This window comes from Lissotriton vulgaris, chromosome 2_2, assembly GCF_964263255.1.
Source record: "Lissotriton vulgaris chromosome 2_2, aLisVul1.2, whole genome shotgun sequence".
Taxonomy (NCBI): Eukaryota; Metazoa; Chordata; class Amphibia; order Caudata; family Salamandridae; genus Lissotriton; species Lissotriton vulgaris.
Window position 1 is genome coordinate 103,281,540 of NC_141688.1, and position 27,775 is coordinate 103,309,314.

The 27,775-nt window shown below is 44.7% G+C and overlaps 1 protein-coding gene across 3 annotated transcripts in view; it reads left to right on the forward strand.

The window, feature by feature from the left end:
- LIPC (lipase C, hepatic type) overlaps positions 1 to 27,775 on the forward strand; it is a 607,669-nt gene that overhangs the window by 577,258 nt on the left and 2,636 nt on the right. For all 3 annotated transcript variants that reach the window (XM_086959372.1, XM_086959371.1, XM_086959373.1), the window contains exon 8: positions 3,870 to 4,088. In XM_086959372.1, coding sequence (XP_086815498.1) covers positions 3,870 to 4,088 — 219 coding nt within the window. The remainder of the gene's footprint in view (positions 1 to 3,869; positions 4,089 to 27,775) is intronic.

A 27,775-nucleotide genomic window follows, 5' to 3' on the forward strand; every position in this document is an offset into this window, starting at 1 on the left:
GCTCCCTCCATGTTGCTCAGCAGTTGACTCTGTATTGCATGTGTTTTCTGTTACCGTTGCACTGGTGTCCAATGTTCAAGTGGTTTTCAGCACCAGACATTACGTGCGGAATGGCTTACACACATCCAGCACAGGCGTCACGGTACATATGGCCCTGCCAATAAAGGGGCCGTGCGCATGTGCCCGTAGCCAGTTCAAAATTATATCTGTGTGTGTCCCTATGGTCTTGTAGTATGCATGTGGGCCCTGGGCCCGACAACATTACATTGTGCTGTGTACATCGGATGCGGACATGTCACCGCAGGCAGCGGTTTGGAGCTTGGACATGTAGATTTGTCGTCAACCACTCAATTCGTAAGGGGATTGGCCAGGGCTGTCGTACGCACAGCCAACATGGGTGTGTGACTGCTATTTGCACTCCCCTGGGCATGGTTCTGTGCTGTGCGAAGCCAGTTGTGTCCTCTGTTCTGCAGTGTCAACTATGAGCATTGTTCCACGTTGTCATCAATGTGGGTGTGCTGTTCGTGCTATGTGTGTGTGCCAAGGGGATCTGGGACATGGTCCCAGGTATTTGTGGGTGTGCAGTGTGCTAAGCCTTGTTGTGAATGTATGCCATTGTGCCCACCTCCCCCGTCCACCCAGTCCCTGTTCGTGGCACTTCCTATTGATGTTGTGTCAGGTCCTCTCGAGCTGTGTCCGTACTCCCTACTCCTTGCACCATCTCCCCACTGATGACTGTAGCCTGGGTTCCCTCCAACTCCTCCGGGTGCGCGGGACTGCCACCTCCTGTCGCTGTTGCTGCCTTTCTGTTGGCACCGGGTTGGTGCCTGGTTTAGGTAGTCACGTCATGCCTGCGCCTATTGGCCTCCTGGGTTGGCCTCCTCAGCACTCCAACTGCAATCCTAGAGGGTCAGTCGCTGGAAGTGTTCTGTCACCTACGTGACGCTGGTCTTGTTTTTCTGCGGTCTGCTCCCCGTCTTCCTCTCCCTCTTCGCCTTGGCCTTCCCCGACCCCGTTGTTCCTTAATGGTCGTCTGTGGGGGTTCGAGTTGGCCTCTACACTCGTTCAGGGTGCATCCATGTTGCTACGTGCTTTGGCTTGTTTCTGGTGTATTTTTTCTGTGTTTTTTATGGTGCATTGTCCCGCCTGACGTGTGGGATTTGCAGGCCTGTGGCTACTTTAGCAACTTTTTGTACCGCATTTGGCCTCATCGCATTTCTTTTTGCGTTTGCATATCGCATTTTAGCTGCGTGGCGTTGATTTTCACGTGAATATTTGCTGTGTTATCTTTTGTCTATTGCATGCTACAGCCTTGTGAATTCCAATTTGACACAGTGTTATTTTCCTGCGATGAGCTGCGATGCTGAAAGTTGCGTTACGCTACTCTTGCAGTAGTTATCACACCTTCTTGTGAATATACCCCAGAGCTTTGTCCAAAAACGAGGTAGGCTTTGAGATCAACAACCACTTTCTGGTGTAGTATCCCAGGATAAAGAAGATCCATAGAAGGAGTTGCATATTTTAATATCAAACTCCGAAACAATCAACTCTTGTTTTGAAGGCAAATCCCCAATAACATGACTTCAGGAAGTTCTAAAAATACTTTCCTGTTCTAATAGTTGGAGACTTTTTTGTGTATCGCCCTTCCTGTACTAAGGGGTTTCAGTGTTTGTTTTATTAGGGCTACTGCAAAAGAAACCACAAGATGGTGAATAAGTATAAATCAAGAAATCAATCAATCTTTTGCAGGCAAAGGGGTGGTTTGATTTGGCCTGGAAATAAGAAAAACGTGCATAGATTGTTGTGAGTCTGCTGAAAGTAATACGCCTTCTCAGTGATGGGCAGGCTTTGTGAAACACAAGGTGGGAAATCCATCTGCCCAAGATGCTCCCACACAATATTTGCTTTTAAGATTTTGACCTCTGCTGTTGTGTGAGATCCACTGATCAGGCCTCAGCCGCAGTAGTCAAATAATTGTAGAATTTCCTTTGTAGTGCTACGCCTCGTAACATGGAACTGGGCTGACACTACAGCAGGACACTCAGGTGATACTGGAAAGTATAAAACATTAATACTTGGCTAATATGGCTCTCGCCATAACCAAAGTTGTCCCATGTATCCTTTAGTTTAGCAAAATGTTTACTAGTCTAAATGTCCACTTTTCTTAGGTTGGGCTCATATTTGAGTTCAGCCAGTTTCTGACTGGCCCCAGTTTTCATGCAGATGGCAAATCAGGAAGAGGGAGACAGTGACTTGCCCTGGATCAACCAGTGTGGTTAAGTGGGAGACCAGAGAATGATCCCAAGACTCTTAATTCAATAATCAATAACATAACTTCTCAAATTCAGGAAAATATTTTTGTCCTTCATCGGCCATACGTACTGTTAACTGTCACTACACCTGCTGTTCCTTCTCTCTTTTGATTGCACTCTGAATATTTGGACTGTCTTCTTGTCATAAGGTGCTCCAACCCCCAGAGTCCAGGCCAAGTCATTGAAAATATTGCATAAAAAAGTGCAAATAAATGCTGGACTGGAAAAGGGATCAGTAGTGGCTGCTGCCTAACGGGGGTGGTGAGGCAGGGGAGTCCGGTAGTGAAAATAAAATTCAGTTACCTTCATTCCGGCCAGCACCTCTTGGTTCTGGATGCAGGAAGCAGGAAACTCTTAGGCTCCCAAAGACAATCACAATGCTGCTATCACCATGACAGCAGGGTCGTGGTTTGGTTTAAGCGCAGTGGTTCGGCGCTCAGAAATGGACTTGGAGCCTCTGCATGTTCTCCACCCAAGCTGTGCAATAAAGCCGGTGGAGAACATGCAAAGTGCCCACGACTGTTTGGCCGGCTCAAGATGGCCGGCCAAACCATATTGCACACTTAAGAGAGTGCTTATCACTCCTCCTGTAACAGCCCAGCCCTGCTCCAACTGTGCCAGGACAGAAAGATACAATTATACTAACTGTGTTATTATTGTTTTATTTTTCCTTTCTAAACTGCTCACAGAGCAGTGGGGCAATGCTCTGCCGCCTTAGCAGAGGTGCCGCCCCTGGGCGTGATAGTTAAGAACTTTTTCAAGAAAATGTATAAATCTGTTGCGACCAGTTAAGCAGTATCAAGCACTACATATTTACCAGCTACCCTTGTCCATCGCTAACAGTTTGCACAGTGCTAGCTGCCTGTGAGGGACATCTATCGTTGTGCGAAAGGCTGTGGGTATCAGGGGCATCAAGGCGAGCAGACAGCAGTCCCGTAGACTGCTGCATGTGGCCACTGCGTCCTGTTTACAAAGTGCTACTTTTTTGGCCATTGAAACCTCTTTTTCTGTTCAGCAGTGCAATAATTGTGCTTTGCAAATCTGAATGCATAGATGGGGTCAGCTCTTCCTGGCACTGACAGGCCTCCATTTCAGTGTACATAGATGGGCACAAGGACTCTCAGGTTAAATCCTCACTCAGCGCTCTTCGACTCATTGGTACCAGAGTTGTCACAATTGAGTGCAGCTGACATCGATCGTGCGGCAAAGAATTCACCACATTGCATTGTTGCTTCTATTTGCACAACAAGAAGTGCAACGTGGATAGCAATACATCACCACTCACTCAGCAAAATGTGGCATCTATAGCAAAACATATGATTAGCATGAACTCTGGAATATTCCTTGTCTGCTTAAAGTACAGTGTTTTTGGAAGTAGATCACGAAAAAAAGAACAATTCACGGTCAACATTTGCATACATCTATATAGTATAGGTTTTCAGAAAAAAAATCAGGATTTTAAAGCAATTTTTTAGTGTGGTATTCGATGAACTGTTGTCAGGTCTGCAGGTGCCATGCTTGATTTGTTACAGTGTTGCTCCTTGTGTTTGTTTGCAGCGTTGATGGAATCCATGGGAATAAAACCTACTCGTTTCTGATCACCCTGGACACGGACATTGGAGAACTGATGATGATTAAGTTTAAATGGGAAGGAACAGATGTCTGGGCGAATATCTGGGACACCATGCAAACAATCATCCCATGGACATCTGGATCACCCAAAAAAGGACTCATAGTGAAGACAATAAGAGTCAAAGCAGGAGAAACACAGCAAAGGTAAGTGATCACTTTAAACCCACCCGCAGGGACTACTGCAGTGGCATTTACTTTACTTAAATTGTTGCTCCATTGTATGCTCATATCTGTGATATCATTGTGTTTTGGAATTTGTATTGTTCCCAAATTTGAGACTTGCTTTACACAAAGAATTGTCTACACCTTTTGTTTACGTTTAAATGGAAGCATACATTCAGCATCTACGCAATCTCACACACGACATAGGCATTTGTTTCTTTTATTTTTTTATTATGTCTTATCTATTGAGCGTATGAATGCCTAAATATTTAATAGTGCTGAAGACTTGTGAAACACAGAGCACTACAGCAACAGCACAAAGGATATTGCAGGGTCAATTAGACTAACAGCTAATAGAAACAAACGCGTAGTTGTCCTGCTGAAGGCCAGATGATTTTCAAGCATCTTTAGGTCCGGTGGTCCAGCATTACAGAACCAGTGGGCTAGATAACAAAATGTGTGCCGGTAGCACAGGCTCTCTTGCTGCATGAATACATAAGATGCATAAGGTATCAAGCTCATGGAACGAGTCGGTGCATAGGGTTGAAGTATGGTGGCTAGCTCAGACCAACCCTGGCGGTAGAGAACACTGCGGGTCTTGTCGAGGTACTGAACTACATTCACTGCTGTGCCGTAGTCAAACCCGCAGAGGTTTTTAGAAGTCTTAACAGCAAAATGGAGTTGCCCTTAGAAAGAAACAATATTAACCCTAAGCTCTATGAGGGTGTAAAGCAGGACTTCCCCGACAGACTCATATAAATATTTTCAATTCTAAGGTAAAATGAGAACCAAACTCATTATTAGATTTCCAGCTTTTTATATGTCTATGTGAGCACGCCTGTTGCAGTCTGAGACCCTCGTAAGAACTGCCCTGTGATCGCGGGCGCCTGGAGTCGAAGTGAGTCTCAGCGACGCTGTGTGCATGTGCTTTGTGCAGCCTGAGACCTTCAGGAGGATCGGCCTGTGATAGTGGGCACCTGGAATACAAGCAGGGGTCAGCAACGCTGTGTGCATGTGCTTTGTGAAGGGTAAGCATGGGCGGAAAATCCGTTCCGCTCGCGGATTTTGCGGATTTTTGGTAAATTCGCAATCCGCGAACGCTCGTGAATTTACCGAAAATCCGCAAATTCGCACGCAGCGGATTTTTTTTTCTTGGTGATACAATTTTGCGGCGTGCGGTGTAAGTTCGCAATTGCGAACATGTAGGTGCGGCGGGCAGCAACAATCTCGCACTCGCGAAATTACAAAAATTGCAATTCTGCACAAGAAATCTACTATGCAAGCAGCATAGACCTTCTGAAAATGATGATTTTTATCAGAATAACTCCTCAGGTTGACATTTGCCTGCACTTTTTTGGATTTGAGGCCTTTTGATTTTCTTTGGATAACTTTTGGATTAGAAATCAACTTTCTCATATAAGCTTGTTTGGAGCATTACAGTTGCTGTAATGCTGATCTGCAGAAAAACGAGTTTTGTAAAAGTGAAAGCATTCAGCAGGTTCAAAAGTTCAAACTCATCATTAGTAACCATTCCCTGTAGTGCTTACTGACAAGGGCCCCTCCAAGTTCAGTTGCTAGTTGCAACAATTGTATGACCCTGCTCTGACCCTCACAGCAGGCTCATAGAATAGCTACAAGTAGGCCACAAAGGTCCTGGAAAAAAAAATTGCACTGCAACAGAAAGCAAATTACAGATAAGGAAGCAGGTGCCAGACTGGAATTTTAAAACAGTGACACATTAATAAATCAACCCCAAATTAATTCATGTCAGTTGAAGCAGGCAGGTGTGCTTGCTTTTTCCCCCCATAATCTACAGTGATGATGAACCAGAGGGTGGCATTGATGTACCAGAGGGTGGCATGGGTGAAACAGAGGGTGGCAGGGGTGAAACAGAGGGTGCTGGGAACCTGTGATGATGAACCAGACGTAGAAACAACATAATTGCGACCGTTGCGAGCCGACATGTAAGTTCGCAATTGCGAACTGGTACAAAACCCTCGCGAACTGGCAGAAATCCTTGCGAACTGGCAGAAATTCTTGCGAACACAAAAAAAAATCCGCAAATTCGTGAGAATTCGCGGATTTTGCGGATTGCGAGTTCGCAAATTCGCAAAATTCGCGAACGCCAGATTCGCAAAATTCGCCCATGCTTAGTGAAGGGTAAACCCCATTGTGAGGATTGTCCAGTGATTGTGTGCACCGGAATCCAAGTGAGTCTCATCGCCACTGTGTGCAGGTGTGTTGTGCACCGGAAGACCTTCATGAGTATTTGCCTTGTTATTGTGTGCACCAACATCCAAGTGAGTTTCATCGCCGCTGTGCACGGGTGCGTTGTGCACCGGGAGACTTTCATGAGGATTTGCCGGGTTATTGTGTGCATTGGAGCAAAGTGAGTCTCAGCGACACTGTGCGTGTGATCTTCGTGCAGCCTGAGACCTGTGTGTGGAGTGCCAAGTGATCGTGCACCTAGAGTGAAGGAAGACCAGCAACGCTGTGTGCGTTTGCTTTGTGGCAGCCTGAGATCTTCGTAAGTGAAGCGGCCTGGCCCGGCAGTTCCGAAGCAGCTGAGTTGCCGGCCCGAGACGCCGTTGCCATTTCACAAAGCTGCATTGGAGGCCCAGTCGCTGGATGAGGAGAGGAGAGTGGGTTCCCGCCCCCCAGGTAACATATGTCGAGTCCTGGGGTGGGGGGGCGGGATCGGAGGGAGATGCTCTCGGCCTCTCTCTCCTGTTGGCATCGCGAGGCCTCTGCTTCGGCTCATATCGCAGTCCGTATTGCCAAGGAAGTTGCTGTACAGGGGCCGGAGTGTGAAGCTGCACTTTGGGATTACATCTTACTGTGTTGGGGCAACTGTGAAAGGCTGACTAAAGGTCAGAAGGATAGCCAGAGAGACTGCCTAAGTCCCTGTGATCGTGGCCTGAGTGTACTACGTAGTATTCCATTTCTGCAGAACAGAGTACCTGACTGACGTATTACACATTGCATCATTTCTGTATAACAAACTACCTGATTGTCTTATGACGCATTGCCTTCTTTCTGCATAACAAACTACCTGATTAGCGCATTGCGCCTTGCATTATTCCTGCATAAAGAAATTACCTGATTAGTGTATATGCATTGCCTTATTTTTGCAGAACGACATACCTGGTGGTTGTATCATGAATTGCATTATTTTACCTTGCAAAGAGCCTGATTGTTGCGTTACATATTGCATTCTTTTCATTGCAGAGTGTCTGATTGCTACGTTACACATTACAGAATGTTTACAATGCAAAAGTGCCTGTTTCTAGCATAACGAAATGTATGACATGATATTAGGAGTACAGGAGAATGTTTAGAAGTGCTGGGGGCGGTAGGTGGCGCCAGACCAAGATGGCCGCACTGGAGTGAGGCTCCCGCCTGACCGGGCACTATAACCCCTCCTACAGTTATCCTGCCCAGCTAGACTACGACACTCGCCTTCCCAAAGTGTCGGGGACGCCGCGCTGAATCCAGCGGTACCCTTCTTGTGGCTGACGAACGTTCTGGGGCGGAAATATCTGCTGGAGAAACCCGCGCCGCGCCGACACCCGGGTGTGCCTGCGACCCTGAGGCGGACTGCTGCGCCAGGCGACTCCGGGGATCAGGGGCCTACTCGCGAGGCGGAGAACGACCTGCCTCTCCCTCCCGACACTGCGTACACCTGTGGCAGAGCGCCGGTGGAACGAAAACGGAACCAACGCTGGACCTGCCTGACCCTCTGTAGCGGTGAGCGGTACCGTGAGGTCGGCCGGACTTTGCATGCGCTCCCCGCGTGAGGCCGCCGGGCGTTCTCTGCGTCCAGGGGAGCGTGGAGGCTGAACTGCAGGGAGCGTGGATGGGGGGTCGGAGCCTGCTGCCTGCCGACGCATCGCTCCTGGGCCCTGCTTTTTGATCGGAACCTGTGGGCGGCTGCAGGCACGTACACCCTCCGAGCACCTACCCAGCTCCCCACATGGCGCGGCCTATAGGGCCTGTGAGGTCATGCTTTGAGCCCTGCTGGTTGCCTCTTGGGGGAGCGTGCGGACACCACTGCCCTCCTTGACCTTTGCTGCCAGTTCGCCGGAGAGCTTGTCGATCCCCCCCGGGCCGGGCCGCTGTGACTGCTGACTTGGGCCTTCTCCTGCTCCGGGTGCGGAGTGTGGACGCTCCGGCCTCCAGGCGCTCCACCCTGACGCGGTTTGGGGCCCCCGTGTGGGACATCGGTCCGCGGGGTGACCTCGTCCCGCGCTTTTGACATCTTGCTGCACAGCGCTTCGCCAGAGAGTGCGGAGGACTTGCACATCAATCTCTTACATAAGAGACCTTGGAGAATATGTCCCGATCCTCCGGCCGAAACGCCACGGCCTACATCTAGACTGCGACCACCACTAGCCCCTCTGCTCTGGATGAGATACCTCGGCCCTTGCCCTCGCCTCCCTGCCTGACTGGGGCTAAGTGACTACACTGCTCTACAGCTAGTACCTGGATCTAAGGCTCTGACGGTGCCAACTCCCCCCCCCATCTGCCTAACCCTCTTAAAACCTGGCGGCAACTGCCTCCACTGCGTCGCGGACGCCAAGAAGAGACATGGGCCGCAACGACGCAAGGCAGTCTAAAATACCGTTTGAGACCAGAAAAACGTCCAAAACAACGCCGGAGGACAGAGGCAGCCCCACCACGCCGGCCCCGCCGGAGGATGATTGGAAAACCCTCTTGCTGGGCATGAAACAAAGCCTCTCAACCATAGACTCCAAGATTGACACCATTAATGCGCGGATGGACAGTGTGGTAGCTAAGCTGGAACAACACGACACGCGCATCAAGGAAGCCGAAGACCGGATTTCAACGCTGGAGGATGGGGCTGCATCCTCCTCTAAGCAGGTCACTCAGATGGACAGGCTGCTTAAAATAATTGCTGACAAGAATGAGGATTTGATGGCGAGGTCTCGTCGCAATAACGTTCGCATTTTGGGCCTGGCAGAATCAACCAACACCGGGAAAATGGAGCCCTTTGTTGAAAAACTTGTCATCGATCTGTTCGGAAAAGACTCATTCTCCCCTCACCTCATAGTGGAGAGGGCCCACAGATCCTTGGTGGCTCGACCCCCCCCCCCCCCCCCCCCCCCCCCGGATCCCAGCCAAGGCCCATCATCGCGTGTTTTTTTAACTACAGGGACCGCGATGCGGTGTTGTGACGCGCGAGGGAGCTGGGGACCATACACCATGGCAATGCAGTACTGTCCTTTTTTCCTGACTTTACCCCTTCTGTCCAAGAGGCTTGACGCAAATTCGCCGGAGTTAAAAAGAAGCTGCAGGGTCAAGAGCTCCCTTATGCCATGCTATACCCTGCAAAACTAAAAATCTCCTATCAGGGCAAGCAACACCTATTTCAGAACCCCCAGCAGGTGGAGGATTTCCTAAAACAGCACAAGAGGGACAGACTTGCGGATGAGTCTCCGCGCCATCGCTCTAAGTCACCATCACCAATGTCACAACAAGACTAACTCATTGCATTGATCTTCTGGGCCCTAAGAAAGCGTGGCCCCCTGATTACCAGGAATATGCAGTTTCCCCCATGTGCAACCGAGAGACCCTCCTGGTCTCTCCTAAAAACTCTGCGGGTCTTCTGGCTCACTATGTGCTCGGTCACCCTCCTCCGTCCCACATGAACTGACTGGGTAACCCGGTCCTGCATGGGTGTAAGAAGGGAGGTGGTGGGCAGGTCTGGTGCCACTAGTTCTGACCCCCAATGGGCGAACTCCTACATTTCACCTGAGGGTAGAGATGTGTGTACTGCTTTTTATGTTAAGATAATGTTGTTTCTCAATGTTCTTGTTGGTAGCAGACACTTCCCCGGCGGGTTGGGATGGCCGGTGTGGGTGGGGGGGAATTCCGACATTCAATGCTCGCGGTCATAAAGGCTTGGCAGAAGTTTGGATCGTAGTGGCTGGGCTGAGTGTTGAAGCTGCTGGGTCCGCTGCTGCCCTTGATTCTGGTATATACTGTACTGTCATGCTTGTGTATAGCGCATTTTCACGTTGGTTGGGATGGGGGACGTAACAAGCATGCAGTCTATCCAACAACTGCAGCTAGTTTCGTGGAATGTAAGGGGACTAAATAACCTGAGGAAAAAGAGGCAGATTCTAGGCTACTTAGATAGACAGGGGATCTCCATTGCTATGCTACAGGAAACACATTTAAGTCCAGGTGGTTCCCCACTGTTTGCATCTCGCTGGGCAACTAGCAGAGTATTTTCATCATATTCCAATTATGCTGGGGGGGTCACGATCCTTGTCAAACGAGGTATACAGTTTACCCCCGCGGGTACCGAGACCGATGCGGGAGGCAGATATTGCTTTGTATGGGACAGATTGTATTCCCACACTATACTTTTTGCGTGTTATTACGGGCCGAACATAGATGATCCCACATCCCTCCTCACGCTGTGGGGTAAGATTCAGTCAATGGGGATTGCACACGTCATACTGGGTGGGGACTTCAATACTGCACTACAACCGTCAGCGGATAGATCTCACCCTCAAGCTGTGCACTATACACGAACGCAGCGTACCCTATCAGACATAGTAGAGGAACATCGCCTGATAGATACCTGGAGACATATTCACCCCACGCAAGCGCAGGGCACACACCACTCTGCGGTGCACTCTACTTGGGCACGGTTGGATTACATCCTCTGCACGGCTGGGCTTTCCCCTTGGCTTGCTAAGGCTACCCACCTCGCACGTACTTTCTCAGACCACTCCCCAGTGTTAGTGACCCTGTGCGTCCCCCTTGAAGCCTCCCCCTACTTAAGTTGGCGCCTCAACCCGGCACATTTAACAGACTCGGCCATCAGGGCGGAATTAGAACAGGACATAAAAGATTTCTTTGACCGCAACATATCATCTGTGTCCAGTATTACCACGGTATGGAAGGCCTTTAAGGTCACGGTAAGAGGCTGGTGTATAGTTAAGGGGGGAGGAGTCCTCCGATCCTTGCGCGACGAGCTGCGAAAATTGGAGCTTGAATTGAAGCAGCTAGAAAAAGATGTGGGTGACCCTATGCAGGGACACTCGGTAAAAACCACACTTCGAGAAAAACTTAATGAATATGCAGAACTTTCAGAAAAGGAATGCAGGTTCCGGGGGAAGCCCTTTGCTGCGCGTATATATGGGGAAGGAGACAGGCCGGGCAGAGCGCTAGCTTCCGCTGTTAACCCCCCTAGATACCAAAATTACCACGGCGTCCCACACAGAAATCTGCCGGATCTGCTCAAGGTCCTCACTGAACATTACTCTACATTGTACACCTCCCATAGATCCACTCCGATAAACCTGAACACATACTTGGCAGGCACTGCGCTCGCTTGGTTAGGCCCCTCCCAGCAGAAATTTCTTCATCATATAATCGAGTTGGAAGAAATAACCGACGCCATAATGTCCATGAAATCGGGTAAGTCGCCAGGCTCTGACGGATTACCTATTGATTTTTATAAAGCATACATGCATATCTTAGCCCCAATCTTGCAGCGGGTGTATTACGCTGCTCTGGAGGAAAACATTCTACCGACCACTATGCGGGAGGCCCTAATAACATCACCACTAAAGCCGGGCAAACCGCCTGAATCTTGCGATTCATACCATCCCCTCTCTTTGTTAAACTCGGACGTTAATATTCTGGCTAAGGTTCTGGCGTCGCGCCTTAATCTGTTAATGGAGAGACTGGTATTACCGGACCAGGCGGGCTTTGTCCCGAATCGTGCGATGTCCCATAATTTGCGTACCCTTCACGCGGTGATACAGGACATAACCCCCAACTGTGAGGCTGCCGCTATTTTTCTCAATGCCACGAAGGCGTTCGATTCGCTAGAATGGGACTACCTGTTGGCGCTCCTGGAAAGAATGGGCTTTCCTTTCAGCTTCCTTGATTGGATTTGGTTATTATACCGACAACCTCAGGCCTCAGTGGTGCTGAATGGATCACGATCGGCTCCCTTTGAAATCCATCGTGGCACACGACAGGGATGCCCATTGTCCCCAGTCCTATTCGCTATTGCTATCGAGCCACAAGCGGCCAAACTGCGCCAACACCACAATCACCGCTCTCTCATCTATCCGGACAGGCAGTTACTCATAGCACTATATGCTGACGACATGACCCTTTATGTACATAAACCCCAAGAGAACTTGAACCCTCTGCTGCGTGAGATTACCAGATTCAGAGGGATTTCGGGTGTACAAATCAACTGGTCGAAATCTGCCCTATTTCCACTCACCGACAAGACCACACAGTTTCCCCTAGATTACCCCCTAGTCTGGGAGGCAGAGGAGATTAAATATTTAGGTATAGCAATGACTAGAAAACGCGACACGCTCATCAGGGCCAATTATGGGACAGTCATGGACAAACTGACGGACAATGTCACTAGATGGATACACCTCCCATTATCCATGGCGGGTCGCATCTCACTTATTAAAATGGTAGTTCTACCAAAACTACTATACCTCTTCACTAACATACCATATAACCCAGGCGCGAATTTTTTTTGTACATTAGACTCGCTACTGTCGCGACTCATCTGGGGCGGGAAGCAGGCCCGAATGAGCTTACAGTCACTAATGCTCCCGTACCATCAGGGCGGTTTCGACGTCCCTAACTTCAGACGATATTATGACTGTGCGCAAGACCACTTCGCCGCGTACTGGGTCCATCCCCCTCCTTTCATGGCACATCTGGTGGTTGAAGACAGCTACATGAGACCAATGCAACCATCGGGTTACCTCTACTCAGAGGCTAAAATTACTGATCGCGACCCTTCTACAGTCGACTGTATGGTACTGGCCTGGAGGCACTTGGCGGCGGCCATGGGGACGACGTTCTTATACTCGCTACTCATGACCCTAGCGAACGACCCACGGCTTAGTATTACTTGCGAGGAAATTGGCCATAAATTACTCGCACGATTAGCATTCCGCACGTGGGGGGACCTATACCTACAGGGCAGTTTCCGCACATCTGCGCAATTCTTCGGTGGCGAATCCCCCTCTGTCATGGATACATTCCTATACGTACGCCTGAGGCAGGGAATCAGGACGGTCACCCCGGTCTTCCCAGATGAACCGGATACAGTCCAACCTCTCCACTTACTACTCCAATCTGACACTCCGAAGCACGTGGTCTCTATGCTCTATAAACATACACAAACCGCCTCGTCCCCTCCTCTCCTTGGAGCCAGGAGGGACTGGGACGCTGATCTGGGAGCCCCTATGTCTGATGACCAGTGGGAAGTTAGCTGCGCGCACACTACAGCAGTTACGGGAAACACGCGCCTCAGGCTGGTACATTATAAGTTCCTGTACAGGCTCTATTACACTCCGGCCAAACTGCACCGTTTTCACCTCCGGGACAATGATAGGTGTCTCCGCTGCGGGGCCGAAGGCGCGGACTTTCTCTACCTTGCATGGACATGCCGAGCGGTGGCTACGTTCTGGGAGGAAGTATTTAAGGCCTTGTCCGATATGGTTGGCGTGCCTGTGTCACCTTGCCCGAAGATTGTGCTGCTGGGGCAGGCTTGCCCTGCACTGACCGTACATCGTAAATTTTTTGCGCTCGGCCTTCTCCTGGCAAAGCACCAAGTAGCGTGCCGCTGGGGTCGAGGTCGAGCACCCAAGTTCAAGGAATGGCTTACCGTCATGACTACATGGCAAGACTAGCTGCACAACTACACGGAATTACTTCCACACAAGTCGAGGCCCAAGGACATCTGCGGTCCGCTTACTGCGTACCTTCAACGACTACAAGCCGACTCTCAGTCGGATGACGATGAGCCAGAACGTGCGACTATTCCTGCGACACCAGATACAGCACTTCACTCCTAAGTGGTCGTGTACGATGTTTCCCTCTCCACTACAAGCACCGCACCTTTCATACACAACCCCTCCTGTGTCCCTGCACACTGAGACTCCTGTCCTACGCTTCCAGAGTAGAGTAGCCCATCCGCGTAATTTGGAACCTGCATTCCACTCTCACCTGCGAGTTTCACCCCCCGTGCCAGTCCTAGTATTCAGAACCACCTAGCTGATTATACACATGCTCTGTGACCCACTTGACAAGCACGTATCACACAGTAGTACCCACTGCACCTAACCCGTCCCCATTCTCACACAGCAGCTTAGGATGCAGCTAATGGGATGGTTTATAGGCAGGAAAACAACCTAATACAGGCCGCTGAGTTTGTCGGATTTTTTTTTTGGTTAAGGTTATGTTGATTTAGTTGGCATAGAAGGGAAGAAAACTGAAAAAATTGTGAAACCTCGGGCATTCTATTTCCTATATCTATTGTTATTCTCAGTACTTTGCAAATGCTTCCTTACACAGCTCCCAATAGCCCTTCTTCGCGGCCGGCCCTGATGGGTTGTAGGCGGCTTGCTGTGTCAGTCTAATATTCCCCTAAGGTATAGTACACTCCCAAGATGATACAGTAGCTGCCGGCCTGGTCATGCAGGTTGTAGGCGACAAAGCTGTGTAACCTCTACTGATCATAATAAAGGTTTTAAAAAAAAAAAATGTTTAGAAGTGTTCAGTGACATCGTCAGAACTTACAAGGGTTGGCTGGCTTAACAACCGGCCAGCAGAAATAGTACACAACCTCATATGTTGGTTTTATATTGTGTGGTCTTATCGTATATCTTTTTACATAAAGTTTATACTTGTTTTATAAAACATGTGTGGAGTCTATTTGTGGTGTCATTGGATTATTGTGAGCGTGGTTGCGAATACTTTACACATTTGCCTTGAAGATAAGCCTGGCTGCTCATGCTAAACTACATTGGGAGGAGCGGGCTATCTACGAAGGTGACCTTCCTTGTTCTGATGTTGGAACGCGGGTTCCTACTTGGCCTAAGGTACCTACCTCAGCCAACTATTATCTGTGTTAACATTTTAGTAGTTATTCTTTTATTTTATTGAATTCTTTTTTTTTTTATTGCGGGTTGTGGGTTTATAGGGGAATTGGGTGGGAAGTAATTTAATGATATAAAATGTATTGATTATTTATAGTAGTTATTAACTTTTTTTGTTCGAAATTTGCATTTTTAGTTTGTAGCTGGTTGTGGGTTTATAGGGGAATAGGGCGGGAAGTAATTTAATTATATAACATTTATTGAATCATTTTTATTCATTAATATTTGTTTAATTCTGATGTTATGGTGTTAAATGTGTAAATGAATGTTTTAATAATTGTTCAATAATTAGTTGTTAATTCATTTAAATTAATTAATAAGTAATTAATTATAGTAATTGTGTAATTCATTTTAGGTGTTTTTTGTGGTGTTTATAGGTGTAAATGGTGTGAAGGCTGGGAAGTAATTTATTTTTTATTGCTGAATTATTACTTAGTTGTTAATTAATATAAATTCATTATTTAGTAATTAATTATAGTAATTGTGTAATTAATTTTAGGCGTGTGTTTTGGATATTATAGTGTTAAAGAATGTGCACTCAATGAATGTTTATTATTTTTTTATCAATAATATATTTTAAATTCTTTATTAATTATGTTAATTATGGAAATACATTTACATACAAATGTTTATATCCTTTTTTTATCGGTGTGGTGTTTTAGGGTAGGTAATAAAATAAATACATTTCTGTTTTAAATAATTTGTTTGTGAATATTTCCTCCTTTTAAATAAATATTGTTTATAAATGTATTTATTTCATTTTATATTATATTTGTACCATTTTGTTATATGTAATTAACATTATAATATGTGTTCTTTTTATACGTTTAATATATTTAATTGTTTATTTTTAGAATATTGTTTATTTATTTTTAATTATTTAAATGTTGTTAGTAATTTTTGTTTCTCTGCTACCCAGTACTTTCCCTACTGTTACACTCACTGGAGTGGGAATAGTAATGTTTTCCCATCCGCTATCCAACATTTTCCCTACTGTTGCACTCACTGGAGTGGGAATAGTAATTTTTACCCTTCCGCTATCCAGCAGTTTCCCTACTGTTGCACCTACAGGAGTGTGAATAGTAATTTTTACACCTCTGCTATCCCATACTTTCCCTCCCTACTGTAGCACTCACTAGAGTGGGAATAGTAATTTTTGCCCCTTCGCTATCCAATACTTTCCCTAGTGTTGCACTCACTGGAGTGGGAATAGTAATTTTTACCCCTCTGCTATCTAACACTTTCCCTACTGTTGCACTCACTGGAGTGGGAATAGTAATTTTTGCCCTCCGCTATCCAACACTTTCCCTACTGTTGCACTCATTGGAGAGGGAATAGTAATTTTTACCCCTCCGCTATCCAACATTTTCCCTACTGTTGCACTCACTGGAGTTGGAATAGTACATTCAGGGGCATATTATCAAGCCTGTGCGCTAAAATTATCGCCGCTTTATCGGCCGAAAACGGCCGATAAAGCGGCGATAATGGGCCTGATAATATGCTCTGTGGAATTCCAATCGAAGCCCATGTTAGATGTCTTCACATCTAACATGTGCTTCGATTGGAATTCGATAGAGCATATTATCAAGCCCATTATCGCTGCTTTATCGGCCGTTTTCGGCCGATAAAGCGGCGATAATTTTAGCGCACAGGCTTGATAATATGCCCCTTAATTCTTCTACTATCCAACATTTACCCTACTTTTGCACTCAATGGAGTGGGAATAGTAAATGTAACCCCTCCGCTATCCAACACTTTCCCTACTGTTGCACTCTTTGAAGTGGGAATAGTCATTTTTGCCCCTCCACTATCCAACACTTTAGCTACTGTTGCACTCATTGCATTTGGAATAGTACATTTAAATTTTTCGCAATCCAAGATTTTCCCTACTGTTGTATTTATTGTATTGTGAAATGGGTTTTTTTTTTAATAGTTTAGTGTTTAATTAATTATAGAATGGTTGTTTAATTTATATTATTGATATATGTATATATTATATTTTTGTATATTATTTAAAAGTTTAAAAATTAAATAAAGCTAATAGTTAATAAATTATTTTAAGGTAAATATATGTATATGTATAAATTATTATGTTTGCGTGTTTCTATTTTTTTAAACTAAGTTACATTTTTATACTTAGTTAAAATGTATATTAAATTACATTTATTTTGTTAAAGGTAATTTTAATATTTTATATAGTTAATATATAATCTTTTATTTTAATTATATTGTTAAATCGATATTTTTTACATCTATTATTTTTACAGACTTGAAAATCACTCAATGTCTAATAGGGAACCAATAAAGCTGTCTAGAAACTGGCATAATCTGCTGCCGTTTCAGAGTATATGTGATGAGATACGTCAGCTGTAGATGATACAATGCTGTTTCAGAGGCCGATAGGTAGATAACGTTACCATCGTCCAGTCTGGACTGTCAATAGAGGCATGTAGATGCTAGTCAAACTACGAAAGAATATAATTCAGTCTTCATTTGGAAGACGCAGACACTGGCAACTTTGGATCTATGTACCTCAAGAGGCTGAACGTCATCAATCAATATGCCAGGAGTGCTGCACATCTTTGAGGGAGTTGAATATGGACTCATAACTTCGGGCCAATTTAGTGAGTCAGGTGTCAGGCTAGCTGCTGGTGTAACTAGTAGTTTAAAAGGTTCAATTTCATATAATTTGATAATGTCCACCAATGTGTCCAGTAAAAGCTAAGAGACAATGACGTCACATCAGAGGTCTTATAAGAAAATACAAAACAATTGTGAGTGAGGCATCAGAGGGGGTGTTAGTGGGGTTGGGGGTGGGTATGAAGCCTTATATAGTAGAACACCGTTGACAAGAGGAGCTTTCTGCCCCAATGATTTGTTGTGCCTACCAGATGAAAACCCTCCCAGCAATGTCTCACCAAAGACTCGCAATTTTTAACCTCTTCAGCGCGGCGCAGATTTTCGCACTGTGCTGAAGATTCGAAAAACGGGTGTGGTCATGACGGAACGGTTCCGTCATCAGCACAGCCCAACCGACGCTGATAACAGAACCGTTCCGTCATAAGCATCGAAGGGGTTAAGGCATGTCCTTAGCAAGACGCCACTATCCTATCATTTGTGTTTAGAGCATTGGCACATTGGCAATCATTGCTATGTGTGAACCTCCTAGCTATCTTTATGATTATTGTTTGATCTGCCAAAGAAATGTGGCAACCAATGTTTCAAGGAACTCAAGTAACACAGTTGTCCAAAAACAATGCTCCCCTAAGGATCACTTGAACCAAAGTATCTCTGGCCTCGGTGCTGTTCAAAGTACTTTAGTACATGCGCAACATGGATCAACTTCATCCAAATTGCTCCACTTAAGTACAATAATCAAATAATGTAGATGCTCCAAGTGACAATTTGGATGAAGTTGATATTTAAATGACCCATATTGTTCATGTACTGAAATACTCTGAACCACGCTAGAGATACTTATGTTAAAGTAATTTCTAGGGAAACACTTCTTGTTTTTTGAAGAATGGGTGTACCCTTGAGTTTCATAGTGCCTTAAACTAAGTTGCTGTACAGACACAGAATAGAAAATCTAAGGGCCAATTAAAAAAAGGTTCCCTTTGAGACCCTTCCTGAATCAGAGCGCTCCTAGTGTAACAGAAGATGGACGGCCACAAGTATTGTCTGTTTATTTCCTAAACAGGGATCCTGTCCTGCGTGGTCCTTGTGTTTAATGGTGTGGCAGAAGAACCAAAAAAAGGCATTTGGTGACTGCAAGGGATAAGGAACGCAGACCCAAAGGTCTGTTGATGACCCTATCAGCTACTTCCACGAATGGCTTTGCTTGGCCCCTCTACGCTGTCAACATTATGGATGTTGGAGATATTTCTATGTAGGGGATGTACATCTGAAGTAATCTAAGTTACATAAACTGAATATTATGAATTATCACATGGTATTGGAAACTCTGGGCTTCCTTAGCAGGGCCTCAGAAGTGAATTTATCAGCTGTGCTTCTTCCTAAAACAGCTCCCCTCAAGGGCGCGAAATTAAGATGCTAATGTTACATTCTGATCATAGCTGCCAAAATAAGTCCCAAGGTTGGATTCAAACAGCATTCTGCTATGGGAGAATTTTCTGTGCTGTCAGCACCTGTAAAATACATTTTGTTAATATGCACCACTTTATGTGAATATATTCCCTTCTAATTGTTCCCAATGCCAGCACCACATCTGTTCTTTTTGCATCCATCCCAACAAGATGTGCATTTCACTCTACCTGCAGTTCGCTGTCAGTTCAATAATACCATGTATGCACTGGACAGAGGAGTGCTGGAAAGAAGGAAATGAGAGAGGGAAGTATAAAGGTGGGACAAACCAACATGTAAGATGGACACAGCAAAAAAAGAATAGGGTATGAGAGACAGAGCAGAGGGAATGAGAGGGGACACAGGAATGAGAGGGGCACTGGAGAATAAGAGGAGCAGGAGCAAATGAGAGTGGCAAAAGAGAATGAGACAGGAGAAAAAAGAATGGAAGATGGTTAAAGAGAGTGAGCAAGAGCCATAAAAGAGGCACAGATGGAATGAGGCAGGAGCAAATAAAAGGAGAGGGGCTGAACAGATGAGAAGGAGAGAGGAAGATAAAGGAGGGGCAGGGGAAGGCAAGGCAAAAGAGTGCAAGAGATGAATAGAAGAGAATGAGAATGAAAGGAACGGAACGGACACGAATAACAGCGCGAAAGAGAAGAATGAGCGAGGGACACAGGACAGGACAGGACAATGAGAGTGGACAAAGAAGGAGAGCAGCAAAAAGGAATTACAGAGGGGCAGAAGGGACTGAGAGGCAAAAGGAAGTGAGAGAGGAAATGAGAAAGGCAGAGGAAATGAGAGAGGGGAGAGCAGAACGAAATATGGACAGCAGGAAATGAGACGGGCAGAGAAGAACCCGATATGGGACTAAGGGCCTGATTCACAGAACTAACTTAAGACAAAATCCTAAACTTACTACCATTTTGGTATTCACAGAAGGCACTTACTCATTTTGGTATTCACAGAAGTCACTTACCCATTTCGGTATTCACAGAAGGCACTTACTCATTTCGGTATTCACAGAAGTTAGGAGTCCTAACTTTAGGACTCCTAAATGCCTTCTGTGAATACCGAAAGTCTTAAAGTTAGGATTTTTCTCAATTTTGTAGTAGTAAAGTTAGGACTCCTAACTTTAGGACTCCTAAATGCCTTCTGTGAATACCGAAAGTCTTAAAGTTAGGATTTTTCTCAATTTAGTAGTAGGAAAGTTAGGACTCCTAACTTTAGGACTCCTAAATGCCTTCTGTGAATACCGAAAGTCTTAAAATTAGGATTTTTCTCAATTTTGTAGTAGTAAAGTTAGGACTCCTAACTTTAGGACTCCTAAATGCCTTCTGTGAATACCAAAAGTCTTAAAATTAGGATTTTCCTCAATTTAGTAGTAGTAAAGTTAGGACTCCTAACTTTCAGACTCCTAAATGCCTTCTGTAAATACCGAAAGTCTTAAAATTTGGATTTTTCTCAACTTTACTACTACTAAACAGAGAAAAATCCTAATTTTAAGACTTTCGGTATTCACAGAAGGCATTTAGGAGTCCTAAAGTTAGGATTTCTAACTTTACTACTACTAAATTGAGAAAAATCCTAATTTTAAGACTTTCGGTATTCACAGAAGGCATTTAGGAGTCCTAAAGTTAGGAGTCCTAACTTTACTACTCCTAAACTGAGAAAAATCCTAACTTTAGGACTTTTCGTATTCACAGAAGGCATTTAGGAGTCCTAAAGTTAGGACTCCTAACTTCTGTGAATACCGAAAAGAGTAAGTGTCTTCTGTGAATACCAAAATGAGCAAGTGCCTTCTGTGAATACGAAAATGGTAGTAAGTTTAGGATTTTGTGTTAAGTTAGTTCTGTGAATCAGGCCCATAGTGCTGAATACTACAGCTCTATTGTTTCTAAACTCTGAAAATCACAATTGTTACTGTTACTCAAGTTAATGGCACTTAATTTACTGACCTTGGAACGATGAATAGTTGAGTCTAACACGTGATTCAGTATTGTGCGGTGATCACACTGGACTTAGAATTTTTCTGGGGGTTTACAATCTTCAGTGGGTTAAGGCAGGAAGCTGTTCACAACATCAGATAGTCAAGTTTAATGTTCCACATTAGCCTATTTGAGGTCAAAACAAGCTCAGAACAGGACGAAGAGCTAGTGAGGACATATCTGTTTCTGGCAGCTTAGCATGTTGTCCCAATCCTCCAACTGTTGAAGCATTATGGCAAATCTATGAGAAGAAAGTGCAGTAGTTACTTTTCTTTTTTTTGTTTGAAAATGCTTCAATTAATAAGGTCAGTGGAAGTAACACAGATAACATGATATCAAAAATGTGTCAATAATGTTAGCTTAAGAGAACAATATGATGAAAAACCGAACAAATAACAGTATATGATATAGTATTGTAGAATAGTAGAACGTGTTTATGGAAGAAGCAATTACATTTTTATTAGATACAACCATGTTATCGTTTTTAGGTTTTATTAGCGATGGAAATAAAAGAAAAAAGAGAAAAAAAGAAAGAAATCCAGAAATCCATACTTGAAGAAAAGTAAAAAAGAAAAAAAAAAATTAACAGTGCAAATACCAACTACAATATTCAAGGGTTAAAAATAAGTATAATACATATATAAATTATTATTCTTGGAGGCTGAAATGCGACATTTTAATAAAATAATTGAACAGGTTTTTGAGGTGAATATGTAGAGAGTGGTAGCCATCAGAAGTCTTTCTTAATTAATTGCGCAGTAGATGTTGTGCTTCATCTATCAAGTCTGTGATGATGGCATAGCAGATTCCACCTTCTAGTTAAAGTAACCAAAGTGGCATCTCTTTGAAATCGGTTTGCAGTTTATTGAGTGCTTATTTTACTGTAGAGTTTCTGTTTATGAAGGGATCCATAAGGTGGTTGCAATCACCCCCAACTATGAAATTTGAATTTGATATGTTAAAACTTGATATTGAAGAGTTATGTATGGTGAAGTGTATAAGGAAAACAGCAAAACACACAAGGTGATGGAAGGAATATTGCACATTGGCAAAACATTCACCCCAGTCACAGATCTGGGTTTATTCATCGTTATTTTGCTGACCACGCCACCCCATTTCAGACATGGCCATATGCAAATCAGTCATGACCCTGTGCCTCATGGGAACAGTCCAGCCCGAACTGCCAAGCCATGTCTTCCCTGGACCGGAATCAAGCATCCTAGGACCGGTTTCTGGCTATCAGCCATCATCAGCCAGGATAGCTTGACTCCAGTGGAGTAGTGAGCACAGGACCCACGTCTGGGCATACCCTTCCCACATAGGGCGAACAGCAAAAAACACAAGGTGATGGACTGAATGTTGCACATTGGCAAAACATTCACCCCCAGTCACAGATATGGGTTTAATCCATCGTAATTTTGCTCACCACGCCACCTCAGTTCAGACATGGCCACATGCAAATCAGTCTTGACCCTGTGCCTCATGGGAACAGTCCAGCCCGAACTGCCAAGCCATGTGTTCCGTGGACCGGAATCAAGCATCCTCGGACCGGTTTCTGGCTATCAGCCATCATCAGTTGGGTTGTTGTAGCACCGAGACAGCTCTGCTGGAGTTGGCAGAGACTGTGCGTGCAACAATTGATCAGGGAAATTACACTATCCTGGTGCTATTAGACCTATCCGCGGCCTTCGATACGGTCTCCCACTGGATATTGATTAAAAGGCTGGAAAAGATGGGTGTAGTGGGCACTGTGCTTGCTTGGTTCAAATCATTCCTGGTAGACAGGCACCAGTTAATCTCCCTCCCTCCCCACATCTCATCAGCAAAAACTCTTACATGTGTTGTGCCCCAAGGGTCGACATTAAGCCCCACACTCTTTAATGCCTACATTGCCCCACTTGCTTATCTGGTGGAGGAATGGGATGTTAAGGCTGTCTCCTATGCTGAAGACACCCAGTTGGTGTTCTCCTTCAAGGAGCACATGGAGGCAACTTTTTCGAACTTCAGGCAGTGTCTGCTCAATATTGCATCTTGGATGACAGACAACTGCCTAAAGTTAAACACTGAATAAACCGAGGTGTTATTTTTTAATCAGGCACAACCACCAAGAACAGAGATGTGGTGGCCGAGGGAGCTGAATCCTCCACCAGAACCTGCTCAGGTTGCAAAAAGCCTGGACTTTAAATTTGATTCTGCTCTTTCAGGCAAAGCACAGGTTAATTATGTATCCTCTCAATGTTTCTGGAAATTAAAAATGCTTTGTAGGTTTCTTCATTTTCTCCGGATGGACAGAAGGAAGACAGTGGTACATGCCCTGATTACCTCACAATTAGACTATGCCAACAGTCTTTATCTGGGCCTCCCTGCTTATCTAATTAGGAAACTACAGATTATTCAAAATTCAGCTGCTAGGCTGATTAGGAACATCCCACTCGTCATCACATCTCCCCTCACCTGAGGAGCCTTCACTGGCTCCCATTAAAGAGAAGAATAGAGTTCAAAGTATTAACCATAGCACGCAGGGCTTTGATAGAGCGAGGTCCCAAGTACCTCAAAGCTAGTGTACAGAAATCCACCCATACCAGATGCCTGAGATCCAACCATCAGGAACTTTTATCAGTTCCCTCTTATAAAAAAGCGTGATTCGGCAGTTGTTCGTTCACTGTAAAAACAGCTGCACTGTGGAACACCATGCCAATACAGATCAGGAAAGCCAAGACAGATAGACTGTTTAGGAAGGCTCTGAAAACTTGGCTATTTAGCCTTCCATGAATCTCCAAGCCCCCCTCTCCTGCTGCTGCCAGCACCGGGACACCCCCCATCGGGGGTAGCCGCGCGCTCTATAAGTGGTAATAATAATAATCAGCCAGGATACCTTGACTCCAGTGGCGTAGTGAGCACGGGACCCACGTCTGGGCATACCCTTCCCACTTAGGGCAAACAGCAAAACACACAAGGTGGTGGACGGAATGTTGCACATTGGCAAAACATTCACCCCCAGTCACAGATCTGGGATTAATCCATCGTTATTTTGCTCACCACGCCACCCCAGTTCAGACATGGCCATATGCAAATCAGTCTTGACCCTGTGCCTCATGGGAACAGTCCAGCCCGAACTGCCAAGCCATGACTTCCCTGGACTGGAATCAAGCATCCTAGGACCGGTTTCTGGCTATCAGCCATCATCAGCCAGGATAGTTTGACTCCAGTGGCATAGTGAGCACGGGACCCACGTCTGGGCATACCCTTCCCACATAGGGCGAACAGCAAAACGCACAAGGTGCTGGACGGAATGTTGCACATTGGCAAAACATTCACCCCCAGTTCGGGCTGGACTGTTCCCATGGGGCACAGGGTCAAGACAGATTTGCATATGGCTGGGTTCAAACTGGAATGGCATGGTGAGCAAAAAAGTGATGGATTTAGGCCTAGATCTCTATACTGAGGTGAATGGATGACATTGTTCTGCATTCTGTCCATCAACTGTTGTTTTTGCATTTGTTACCCCGAGTAGGACGGGTATGCTCGAACGTGAGTCCAGTGCTCTCCATGCCACTGGAATCAAGCTATCCTGGCTGATGAGGACTGAAAGCCCGGAACCGGTCCTAGGATGCTTGTTTCCAGTCCAGGGAGGACCTTGCTTGGCAGTTCAGGCTGAACTGTTCCCATGGGGCACAGGGTCAAGACTGATTTGCATATGGCTGGGTTCAAATTGGAATGGCATGGTGAGCAAAAAAACAATGGATTTAGGCCCAGATCTCTGTACTGGGGTGAATGTATGACATTGTTCTGCATTCTGTCCATCAACTGTTGTTTTTGGAAGTGTATAAGGAGACATCTGTCAACCTCATGTTTCTCCTATTTCTCAATAATCAGAGGAAGGGACTTATGGAAGAATACAACAATCCCATTTTTGTTATTTTTCACAGAGTAAAATATAGAAAGTCCCGTCCAGATTTTATTTTCAATAGAAGTAAGGTGAGTTTCTTGCAGAAAGGGGATTTTTACCTGGAGAAATGTGTGAGAACTCCCTGCTTCTTGATAGGATTGCACATACTCTTTACATTTCTGGATACAAAACGAAGGTTATTTATCAAAATAACAGCAGGTAAAATTCATCATAACCCAAGTAAGACCATTGAAGCAATAACATAGTAAAGTATAGAAAAGATTTCAAAAAAAGGGAAAAACAGTGACTGTGGGTTAAAGAAAAGGAAGAAGGAAATATAAGGAAGAAGAAAATAGATATAAGTAAGATAAGAAAACGTAACATGATAAAAGAAGAAAAAGGGATGGTAAGAAGCCAACAAGGCTTTAACCATAATCTGTAGAAAAAGAGTATGAAAGGACAATGAAAAGATGAAGTGGTAAAACGTAGAGCAGACATACATCCGGGAAGGAGATCTCAGGGGAAATATATGAGAAGATGTAAATAATACTGAAGTACAATAAAAAGGACAATGCCAGACAGCTTACTAAGGACAACAAAGTCACTTACCAATGAGGATAGGACATACTCAGCAGGGATCTGACTGATAACATAAAGACTCCTGTTAAAACCAAAAACAAGAGAATGGAATGCTATGAGACCCTCCAAAATAACCGAAACTACTAACAAATATATGTTATAAGATAAAATAGTGAAGATCAAGATTTCCCTAGGATCATTTCCTCTCCCTTATGAAGGTGAATGAATTGTTTAAGTTCATCTGGAGATGCAAAGCACATAGTTTTATCCTTGTAAGTAACCTTAAGCAGACATGGTTCTACAAGGCCAGAACGGACATTCATGGATCTTAAAGCGGCCAGAAATTAAAGAAATTATTTCATCTATTAGACTTCACTCTGGCTAGATCCTGCAGAAAAAAGATTTTTGGGCCCAGCCACACCATTTGTTTTTGTTGTTTAGCTCATGAAATAACCTTCAGAAGAACAGAATATTGTAGATATAGAACTAAAATCCATTGAGGTCAAACTGAAGAGGATACTGCCAAGGGTTTAGAGCCCATGCAATGCTCTCTTTGTTACAACTAACGATTTTAGGAATAAGCACTTTGAGAAATTAGAGCATTTTAAAACCCTTTGCTCCCTCAGGAATACCATAAATATGTGAGTTATTGTGAGTTTTCAAATCTTCTTTTTGTTACTTGAGAAGAGAGATTTCTTTAGACATTGACTCGATCTTGCTCGACACATCCCTGAACATCATTTCTACATTGTTTCATTTCAGAAAGCCTGGAGTCGAGATTTGACCATTTTTCTTCAATCCTCTGAAAAATAACATTTGTTTCCACAACATAAGGTTTTATATTTTGATTTTGTCCAATAAGTCCTCAAGGGTTAGGAGTAAAGGAGATTTGGTCGGCAAAATTGGGTCCTTTTTGTGCCTTTTGTTGAGATTTCCAGTTGGTTCTTTGCAAGAACTGCTGATTGTCATAGGTGAGCTAAAATGTTTCAGATTCGAAAAGATGGAAGAGTCCATTATAAATGGTATTGGACTTATCTAATAGCAGTTGCATGGATGAGAGTCCATCCCAATCTGCTTTGAACCTATCTGTAGGTTCAGTACTGCTGAAAGGTCAAAACAGCATCTCATAAGGTGTATATTGCTCAATGCTACTCAGACGAGTCTGCACAAGATAATCAATTTAGCATATACAAGATGTAACCCTACTCTGACTTACACCAAAGCCATTAGACTTTCCAAAATCTGACTATCTGCAGTAATATATATTGCATGTATGGGGGGAAAAATGTTGAGATCGAAGTTTGTGCCAACTCTCAAAATCAAGTTTCTTGCATGAAGAATTTATACCAGAATTTATGTAAGAGAGACAACAGATTCATATGAAGAAACAAAATGGCTGGCAGCAAAGAGTTCCACGAGATGAAAGTTTAAATGAAGTAACTTTATGTTACAATTATTCCATGCATTTCCTAATAAATTAAGAAGCTCCTGCCAATCTGATACAGCTCCTCCTCCTCTCCCATTACAGTGGAAGTGCAACCTACCTAAGTAATACAGGGACAAGCATAAAATAGTGACCGTCTTACTGCACATGAGAAGAAATTATATAGTTTGAGTAAAGTCTTCTGTAGTCATCAGCAGGTGAAAGCTGATGAACTGCCAGTTAAAGGCCAAATACATTTGGAATTAGCAATTATGATTTGTTGTCCTGGGTACTTTGTACTGTTTTCAAAATGTAGGCTGTGCGAGCGCCACTTGAGCAGGAAATGGCGGCCGCAGTGGCCCGGTCTGAGGAGCAGCAAAGCAATGGTAAAAGAATGGTGGCAAATCATGCAGGAGTCTGAAAAAACTCAGTAATCTGTTTCTCAAGCCACCTGACTCTTTTGCAGCACGACTCAGCAACGATGGAAGGTTAAAACCGACAAGCTTTTATTCAATAAGTCCCTGGGTTCTGGAAGAACTTAAATCCGGCAGCCATTGTGCAGGTGTTTTGAGTTTTAAATATGTAGGGCCGCATTTATGAAAAGTGACGCATCGCTGTGTGAAAACATTGATGCGTCACTTTTCATTGCGCCCTCCGTGCGACATGCTGGATGCGTCATATTTACAATATGACACATCAGGTCGCAAGGAGCTACAGATACGTCTGTATTTCTGAGGCTTCTGTAG